General features: G+C 45.0%; 2 protein-coding genes across 6 annotated transcripts in view; one reads left to right on the forward strand and one right to left on the reverse strand.

Annotated features, from left to right (window-relative positions):
- ctbp2a (C-terminal binding protein 2a) overlaps positions 1-2,801 on the forward strand; it is a 66,112-nt gene extending 63,311 nt beyond the window's left edge. The window contains exon 10 of the mRNA XM_079758467.1: positions 1,053-2,801. Within this exon, the coding sequence (XP_079614593.1) occupies positions 1,053-1,236 (184 nt within the window). The 3' untranslated portion in view covers positions 1,237-2,801. The remainder of the gene's footprint in view (positions 1-1,052) is intronic.
- Positions 2,802-3,445: 644 nt separating this feature from the next.
- On the reverse strand, positions 3,446-9,164 carry LOC307070808 (uncharacterized protein). 5 transcript variants are annotated; one of them, XR_013811577.1, is made up of 11 exons: positions 7,995-9,164; positions 7,486-7,636; positions 7,009-7,228; positions 6,638-6,911; positions 6,372-6,549; positions 6,175-6,251; positions 5,907-6,087; positions 4,492-4,595; positions 4,279-4,376; positions 3,973-4,135; positions 3,446-3,679 (listed from the first exon to the last, which is right to left on the reverse strand). XR_013811577.1 is itself a non-coding variant. In XM_079729467.1 (11 exons), the coding sequence occupies exons 1-10, from the start codon at positions 8,448-8,450 to the stop codon at positions 4,032-4,034; spliced, it is 1,809 nt and encodes a 602-aa protein (XP_079585593.1). In that variant the 5' UTR covers positions 8,451-9,164; the 3' UTR covers positions 3,446-3,679; positions 3,984-4,031. The 5 variants fall into 5 exon arrangements, 3 of the variants coding, with proteins under 3 accessions (XP_079585593.1, XP_079585592.1, XP_079585594.1); XR_013811578.1 differs by having other exon boundaries at positions 4,492-4,642; XM_079729467.1 differs by having other exon boundaries at positions 3,984-4,135; positions 4,492-4,642; positions 7,009-7,147.
- Between the last annotated feature and the right edge of the window lie 829 nt (positions 9,165-9,993).

Below are 9,993 nucleotides of genomic sequence, written 5' to 3' on the forward strand. Positions count from 1 at the left end.
ACCCCTGTCATTGCCCCCTAACCGTCACCTAGGGAAAAGCTCAACTAGAAGCAGAATACGTCCAACTGTCTAAACCGCAAAAAAACACATAAACGTGATGGCTTTGCCTTTCTGAACGTTGTTACACAAGACAGCCCTCATGCTCCCTTTAGACATGTGACCGGCGTCATCACTTTGGATGCCTTTTGATCTATGAAAGCAAGTAATGGCATTACAGCCGCACAGGCTGCAGACAAGAGTGGTTTGAAAGCAGAAGTCAAATATAAACTGTTTATGAGGTGAATATACTCATCACAGTGGAGTCAGGACAGAGATGAGTTGGGGGCAAGGGAAACAAGGGCCTTAATACCTGTGTTAACAGCAGCGTTGTGCGGCACCCAGAGAACAGGGAACGCAGCCCAGCAGCTCAGCAGCAGCCTGGGGAGCTCACGTAGCTTGGAACAAAGAACCTCAGAATGTTAAGTTTAATGGAGGAAGGAGCTGAGATTGCCGTCCGTTTAAAATGCACAGGGCAGAAGAGCTGACAATGTGTGCTGATATTTAATTTAATTTTGCCCTTTCTCATGTCATTGCCTTAAAGGCGCTGTCCCTTAGACCACCACTAGAGCCTCTAGCATTCTCCCTACTGGCCTTGTGCTGCTAATGCTCTGTGACATTTTCATCCTTCACATCTTCTGAAGACCTGATTGGCTGTTGATGCCAGGCTAGCCTGCTATTTCTGATATAATTACTAGCTACTGCTTATAAACACCACTATGCCATCGTTCTCAGCAGTTATGTTAACTTTTATTTTGCCAAGCAGTACTTACTTTCTGAACTGGGAAAAATCCTTCCTTTAAAGGGATTTTTTCAAAAGATAAACAATTGTTTTATATATTAAAGTTGTTTGCAATTGCCAAATCTGTCAACTACATTTTGAATGTTGTGTGACACACTTATATCAATGGGGGAGACGGCCCAAATGAAAGACACGACAACCCACCACAGAATGAGCTGAAGTGCTAATGCTGTCATGACCTTTGACCTTGACCCTCTGTTCCGCATGCTTCCAGGTACCCCCCAGGGGTGGTGGGATTGGCCCCCGGCGGGATCCCCGGTCCACTGGAAGGGCTGGTGCCCGGAGGGTTGCCTGGCAACCACACTCTGCCCTCTGGTACCCACCCCTCGCAGGCCCCCTCCCCCATCCGACCCTCCAAACACGGCGACCCCAGCCGAGAGCACATGACCGAGCCATAGGACTGCTAAAGCCAGGCGTGGGCGGTGAGGGGGGAGAGGGAGGGGCAACGGGAGCGTCATACCCATGTATACTTTACCCAGCGACCTCCCAAACATTCCCCCTCCGTCCAACCCTCCAAGCATCGCCCCGAGCATCCCCCTCCTCCGGCCCCACTTAGCCAACGCGAACTTACCAGCAAGACGTCCCCTCCACCCCCCCCCCCCCCCCCCCCCCACGTGTTCAGAGGAGCCCCTAAAGACGGTGGATGTGACTTACACACGGGCCACTGCCGCTCTTCTGCAGCGTTCCACTACTCTTCCTGTTGGTTGTTGTTTTTGTTTAGTTTTCTTGGTCTGATTGTTACTTCTTTTGCGGTGGGGCGGGGGTTTCCTGCGTTCAGGACATATTGACTATACCCCCCCCCCCCCCATCCCCCTCAGTAACCTCCTTTACTTCCCTCACAACCTCCTCAACTTCTGCTCTGATGCGTTGGGATTGATTTTCTTTTTTTTTTTGACCTTCCTTTGTTATTCTGTGTCCGGAAGAATATTACTTATGTTTTTGTTTTGTTTGAGAAAAACAAGGTTTTTTTTTTTTTTTAGGTTTCCCATGTATTTATCAGCCAGGAAACGTAATCAGCCACTAAGGGAATGAGCTGTTAGCTGAGCGATGAGCAGCCTGCAGTTTGGCCCACCTGTCACCTTCTGGCCTAGGGGTCCCTGAATGTAACATAAAGACGTTGGCCGTAGTTTGTGACTTCCAGTGATGGGGGAACGTGATCTGGTCTATGGAATGAGTTGCCCTTTCCAACCAAAAAATAATAATAGAAAAAACTGCTCAAATAAATGCCAACTGCTGTCAGTAGTTAGTTTGATATTGTATGTTGATCGATAGTCAACTGAAGTAACAATTGCTGTTGTGATTTATCGGGCTCGTTTGAATTGAACTTCAGTACATTGAGCGTTTAGTTAGCATCTCCTACCTAAAAGTTTGTAAATTCCCAATTCTTTGCAGCGCCAGCTAGCCAGCCAATCAGGCTCGAATGGTTTTGGAGACGAAAAAAAACAAAAAACATGAGAACATGATCTCTTACTGACTCAGGAAAAGGACAAATCTGTCTTAATCAGAAAGATTGAAAAGTAGAAGAAAAAAAAATCAATTTTAAATCAAGACAATTGCTTTTGCATCCCTCCATGTTTTTGTTTTTCTTTCATCGTGGTATTTTTTTATATATCAAACGTATGTTTTTGGTGTTGAAGGTTTTTTGCGGTCCTGTTTAGATTTGTATTGCCTTGTTGAATGTTATTGTAACCATTGTCTTACGTGTACCTCTCTCCCTTATAGTTTCTGTTATACTTTCTGGGCTAATTCAATCCAACAGGCCGCATGAGCCCACGGCGAGGCGCTCAACCTTTCATCCCTTTACACCCGTTGATGTTAGCAAGACAAAGACTGCTAGCAGAGTGTTTGGTTCTTAGTGTGAGTATTTGTATTCGTTTCTTGTTAAAAACGTGGACATATGGCATACCGTGCAGTTCAAACAATAAATAATAATTCCAAAAAATACACACCGCACCCAACAGGGGCTGTGTGCGAAAAAAAGTGCGTCCCGTTATATTTTGTGTGACCAATAAAGCATATATCATTTGGATCCTATTGAAAACATGCATTAATAAAATGGTGTTGTGCCGTCATCTGTACATACTGGAGGTTTATGTTGCAGTGCTATCAACCTTGTGCCAGCTTCAATATTCCGGGAGGGTGTCCGGTGTCACATGGAGATCCACAACCAAGTCTCACTCAACCAATCAGCATAGAACATCGTATTTATGCAATTTAATGTCATGTGAGTTGCGATCCAAACGAAAGCCTCCCACCTGATAACTGCCAGCGTCTGGTTGGAGCAGCAGTGACAGCTGTTGGTTGACAGTTCTGGAGAACCGTGTTTAAGTCCTAGCAAAGGCAATAATAACCATGGGAGCCGATTATTTTATCTACAGTTTTGCCTCCAGATATGAGTGTGCCACCAGCCTGACGATGGCGTCTTGGCTCTGAAAACAATTCTGTCAGCCAATCAGGGAGTCCCAGTGGGTGGCGTGGATGACATCGGACTGTGCGGTTTGAGATTTCTCAATTCAATCATATTTATAAGGCTTTGGCTTTTTGAGAGTTTTATTTGAAGAAAACTCAATGTCATGTAAAAAAAAGTTGATATAAACTCAGACCAGTTCCTAGCAGGTGTCTGGATGATCCAGAGCTCACTGGTAGTAGTATGCACTCTGAAAACAGTCAACAATACTCAATACAAGGCCAGTACAAATCTGTACAGTCTAAAAGCAGTCAAACACTGTTCTTTAGGGGGATTCTGCAAGTGGCCTATCGCCATGTAGGCCCCGTTGGGAGTTGGCATCACCATGGCAGTGCAGGTCAGCAGGTGCTGCACGGCCCCCAATTGGTGAATAGCTACACACAGAAAGCAAATCAACATGATTTCAACATTACACACTAACATTATAGAATACTCTACATAATGACTTCAATGCTAGTGTCATAACATGTAATACATCAACCATACTACGACATCCTTTCACACTTGCAAGGTACATACGTTAACCCTTTATTCAAATTACTGTATCGAAGATTTCCGTTTCGTTGTCTTTGGCGATAAGCAGTATTTGTTCCAAGATATATACGCACAGTGTTGCCCCCGACAGTTTTTAACTTTCATAATACTGTAAAGGCAAAGGCTCAAGCACCATTGTATTACCAAAGTTGGTCCCAAGTCGTCCTCCTCGGAGGGCCCCTCGTACGGGGCCTACCCGTGGTCAGGGATGGGGATGGACTTCAACTCGTCAACAAAGGGTGTTGGATTCTCAACCACCTCCTCAAAGACAAGCTTGAGCAGTGCATCCACATAGTCTGTAAAGATTCTACTGGTCACTTTGTGTCTCATTACTTCACTGAATCATTATTTTTAAATACGTTACATTATATATTAATTATTGAAATTGTTTGGGGGTTTTATTCTTACGGTTATAAAACATTAATGATTAACAACTCACTGTAAGTGGGGTCTGTTTGGATGACAGCTGGCCCGGGATGTGTTCCAGCTTGCCTTCGCTCCGCATTTTCATTGTAGTGCATGATCGCCAAGTACAACCTACAATAACAGAATGTCAAAAGACAATGATCCACTTGATTCGGCCTTTAGACTTAAGAGCCACTAATCAGCAACTTTGGTACAAGAGGTTTCACAATCGGTTCAGAAGTATTACCTGCACAACAGTCCCATGAAAGGGAGGTCCACCTTCTGGGGTAAGAAACCCTGGATGAGGCTGTGGAAGGCCTCCAGGGAGGAGGTCTGGTTGTGCTGACTCATCTGCACCACATCACAGAAGACCGCTTCGTTATGGAGTATCTTATCCACTTTGAACACAGAACCAAAACAAAAGAGATATTGGAAGTGTTCTTCAGGTTTTTTCTGATCATTGTTTAACATTTTGAGGAAAGGAAAAATGGGTACATTTAGAATAGATAATATTTTGTAGGCAGATTTTGATGAGATGGAGAAAGACGGAGATATATACATCCATCTCTCCCTCTCTAACATACACGGCTGATATACCTCTGGCTCTATTAATAGGCTAATGGTTTTGGGTGATCCGATAACAATCCAATCGATCCAATTTACTAAGCCTAAATACGTTTACCGCTGAATCAGATTACAGCCATAGTTCGACTATGCTCCTCAATTGGACAACTGCAATTGTCCGAGTATACATGGCAGTGAGAAGATCGATTCATTGGCCGAAGCATGTCATATCTCGGTACGATAGGCGGCACTGTACCCCTTTCAACAAGTGGTAATAGAGACACTTCTGGTTGACCTTTACATCACAGCAACAACCAACTATCTGGCGGCATTCAATTTATTGTTTAATAAAAAAAATGTTTCCGGCAACAACACTTCTATTTACGCCGTCTCCTTCCATTTCCGGTTGAGAGCCCCCTCGGAAATTCTTGAGCATGTGCAAAACGCGAAACCCGAACCCAGTCCAATGGAATGCATACATGCACGGTTAATGCGACTATCAATCGAATAATCTAGGGGCCTTAATCCGACTATGAGAAAAACCGAGTCTGACCAACTTTAGCCAGACTAAGGTGTATAAATGCATCTTAAAACCCAATCCTAGCCGGACTAACCCCAGTGTTTCGCCTAGATTTTTTTGTAGCAGTGGTGCTTTGAGTTGGTAACCCAGCAATGCTAGGGGGTCCGGGGGCATGCCCCCTCCGGAAGAAATTTGTAAAAAAAACAACATTAAGTGGTTACTTCTGGTGAGATTTTTTGCAATTTTCTTTTGGCAGTGGCGATGACAATCCAGCAGTGGCGCTGACAATCCAGCAGCGGCGGTGTGGCCCTATATTCATTCAGCAGCGGCAGGGCCCCACTGCTGAATGCATATAGGGGAAACACTGCTCCCCCAATAATTCGGTTTTCTCGAGTGTCATGTAAACGTACTGACTTTTTAAAATTATTTATTGAAAACAGGACAGCTTCGGAAAAAAAGGCATCCCCTCTCGGTGTTGGATTACCACCCTGCAATGTGTGCCTGCAATGCTACCCCAGTTATTGACTTGGAACTATGTGTGAAGGGGGCTCAACAAATCATTTTGGACAAACATGTACCTTTCTCCAAGAGCCACACGTCATGGAACTGTGGGATCTTGCGTTCCATCAGATAATTCAGAATCTGTGGCTGACGCTCAGCAACCATGTAGTCCACCTCTAAACCGTTGTGCTCCAGAAGGTCAAGGCTTCGTTTCAGTCCCTCCATCTCCATGTGGTCATTACCGCCTACTTCATTGCTCTGGTGGTGGGAACACAGAATTGCAAAGATATGAACAAACATACTGAATATTTTGCAAGCCTAACAAAAAGATGATGTGTCACGCACCTTGACCAGCTGAACGTCTATAATGGTGTTGCTCTCCATGTGCATAAGACTATAACTGCCGAACTTTGCAGTGTGCCCTTAAAGAAAAGGACGGATCAAGGTGGGTTTGCAGAGCTTTTCAATCCAAGCTCAATATATACAGATGGATGCTCTTTGAAACAGACCAACGGCTCTATTTTATATGTGTTTTGGCTTACCTGGAGAGTCTGCTCGCATACCTCCACAGACTGCAACCTTTCCCTGCAGCTGTAGCTTCTGAAACAGAATCTGCTGTTCCTTCTTCCATTTGTGGACAATAGCCGGCTCCAGGAAACACTGAGTGTGCCTCCTGAAGGTGTTCTGGCTGAAGGTCTGGAGCTGCATGGCCTTGAAGATCTAGGATGACACGAAAAACGAGAAACGTTGAGGAAAAGGCTCACCGATGATTGCAAACTGCACATGCTGTGAATGGTGTTACCGGTACCTTGGCCAGTTTGAAGAAGGACGCACCAGTAAGATATGTGGCAGCTGAAAGCTGAAGGTTGCCGAGGGGGGTGCTTCCTACAATGGGCTGGCTCTGCCACCCTCTGGAGTAACCACAGTGTCTGCAATGCTGACTGAATGCCACGTAGGTCCCGCGGCGTTGCCGCTGGACCTCACACTGTCCCCTGCACACCGGGCAGCTGTCGAACAGCTCTCTGAGGCAGCCTTCGAATACTATGTATTTTGCATTATCATGCGTGGCCCTTAGTCCAAACCTAACACAACAGATAGAACAACACATTTTTGCAATCGATTTCCAACAGTAATCTTAATCTATGCTGATAAATCATGTCGTACAAATACGGAACATACAAACTGTCTGGCTCCTCTTTCACAACAGAGTTGCCGGGGTTAGACGATGGGTCAAGGGGCTCCACTTTGAACTCTGTTATAGGGTCTTCCACTTCCTTCTTCATGCAAAGTCTATTGCTCGGACTGAAACCTGGGGCCCCTATAGGGGGGGCAGACAGTGGGAGATCTCGGAAACTGGACATGGTTTCAGGGCCCACTCTGGGACAAGCCACCATTGCCTCTGTTCATAGGATGAAAAGGAAAATAAATAAATACATGTTTGCGCTCCAAAATCTCCCCAAGGGCTAAGTGAGCACGACATATGAAATCCACAAATAGAAAATAGAAACTAAACTACAAAATGCAGTGTATTTCCTATAGTCCAGGTATATTATAAATATTTCAGTACATCACAGTATCTCCAGGTACTGTGCCTCAAAATAAATCCACTTTTAATGTCTGTGATAGATAGCTTGCCTCTCCATGGATGCCCTATACCTCTGTAAGGCTGTGTCCCATCCGAGACCCTGCGTGGAGAAACCCACGTCTGTGTACCCATTGAGACGGTGTGTGGGGGGTCAGTTTGGCATCCTGCATCGTGGAATCGGGCTTGAATGGAGTGGTGTCCGGTAACTGCGTCCGGTCGTGACTAGAGGCAAATTGAGTCTATTAACACAAATTGTGCAACTCATGCACCACACCACCTTACAACTCACCAGTGGCGGCTCCTGAAAAGAACCTCAGGTGGGCAAAATAATGATTAAGGTGACCCATTCAATAGGTGCATTAAGCAAGACAGCATCAATTTGTTGCTAGATGATTAACTCATACAGAGATCCTATAGCAGTAGCTCGTTCTGCACCATCTTTGATGTGCCCTTGAACAATAGCATTTTTGGGTGCTGATCAAAAACTTCATCCAGTCTTAATCTCAGTCTCATCACGTTTCGCAAAGCTAACTCGAACACTCTGCAAAACTTCACACTGGATTAGTCGGTTCTTGCTCACCTCATCATTGTGGCGACGAACAGCTAGCCTGCATCCCTTATCCAGTTGAGTGGCAATGTTCACCCTCCCAATAGCCGCAAAACTCAAGCAGCTGTCCATGTGGATTTTTGACAGCTCATGCTTTTTTATTTTCTCAGACAGATGATGCATATCTGTCACACCTTTCGATACCCAAGCAGTGCTGTCTGCCGTGCGGCCGTCAGGGTGGAAAATTAGGCAGGGATAGCAGAAGCAAGCATTAGCTTCTTCACAGCCAGTTAGCCAGTTTTTTCTCTCGTACCATTTTGGTGAAAATCCACGGGTGTATGAAATCCCCCCCTTTGTAGAAGCCTGTTTAATTTTTAATTTTGGTCTTGGAGGTCCTGATTGTATTAATGCCATTTTTTCTGAACTTGATCGCCGACTAAAAGGAACTGCTTTCAAAGAGACAACGGAATTGCATTTTACACTCGCCATCTTGAAAGTAGTAAGTTACTTGATTGAAGATACCCACTCCCTTTCCTCAGAACACTGAATGTTGCTGTGATGGAATTGGTTAGAAAATAATCCCTCTTTCTCATCGTCGGTAGTGCGTCCCCCCTATGTCCGCCCCTCCAACTAACCACCCTGCACCTCACAAATCCTTAGCGGCGGGGCGGAACTTCTGGCCTTCATGTGAAGGGAAATGCAAACGGACAACGAGCCGTCGCAGGAAGTTCAGGAGAGGATAACTCCCTTTTAGGTAGAATATGACCCTTTTAACTTAGCGGACTTTATGCATGGATAGGAACCCTATATCACCCACCCGGTGAGGGAAAGAAGCTAAAATACTTAATATGACCCCTTTAATGATCAGAAAGTAACAGTATTTGACTGCGCGCCCCCCTGTACCATTTCTGGAGCTTAAACCTGACGTTTTTGAATAAATTGAATACGCTCAACTTCTAACTAGACCTCATGAGGAAAAGCGTTATGTTTGTAAAGTTAGATAGTCCGTGAGGATTTTGAGGATCTTCTAGAGTTGAGCTGCTAGTGCCCAACGAACAAGAAAACTCTATTTACGCTGAAGTTAACGTTTCAGATCAAGAGCGTCCCTCGAAATCCTGTCTGCGGACTACCATGGGATACATCAATGTCCTAGGCGGTGTAATCGATGTATTTATGACCCTTTATATAGTCACGACTAAACACGTCTACACCATTTAGTTCTAAAAACAAAAACAGTCGTTTTCTTCTTCGTGTTCTTCTTCGTGTTGTGCAATTCTGAAAGCGTAAACGCGTCTCCCGCCCCCACAGGACAAAGGAGGAAGTACACCAACAACGCGTCTGCGACCCACCGACAAGTGTGACCGCAGGGGGCGCTGTTGCATATTTTTTGCAATATGCACGAGTTTGAAGCGTAGACAGGCATGACAAAAACATAAATAAAACATAAGATCTCCCCCCAATTAGCATTTTACAGACCCATACAATGATAGGGCGTTTAGTACGGTCCTACACCGTTGCTTCTTTGCCCATAACAAGACACAGTCAGTGTTAAATTACGCTGATTTACCTTTGAGCATTTCCTATTATAGGCTACTGTGTAAAACGCTGTTTAGAATTAATGTTAGTATCAAGAAAAGAAAGACCAACCGGTGGGGGGAGATCTTATGTTTTTGTTATAATGCAAACGTCCATGTTGCAAAGAATGTGCAACAGCGCCCCCTGGGGTCAAACTTTTCGGTGGGTCGCAGAATTCGGTGTAACACCGTAACGTCACTTGCTGCGTTTTGCCTTTGTAGTTACTGCAAATTGAACAGTGTCTTCTCTGAAACGGGAGCCACGAAACTTTGACACAAAACAAAGGATATGTTTCTAAGTCCATTACCAGTCTTGGTAATGGACCAATTTTGACCCAATGTAGTTACTGCGTTTTCCCTTTGTACGGCAGATCAGTGTGTGTTCTCAGTAGCCGCTTGCTGCTAATAGAGTCGAGTCAGAAAGAGTCTTACCTCCAGGCAAATGCGTTTAGAAGACA

This window comes from Pollachius pollachius (assembly GCF_949987615.1).
Source record: "Pollachius pollachius genome assembly, chromosome: 2".
Classification (NCBI taxonomy): domain Eukaryota; kingdom Metazoa; phylum Chordata; class Actinopteri; order Gadiformes; family Gadidae; genus Pollachius; species Pollachius pollachius.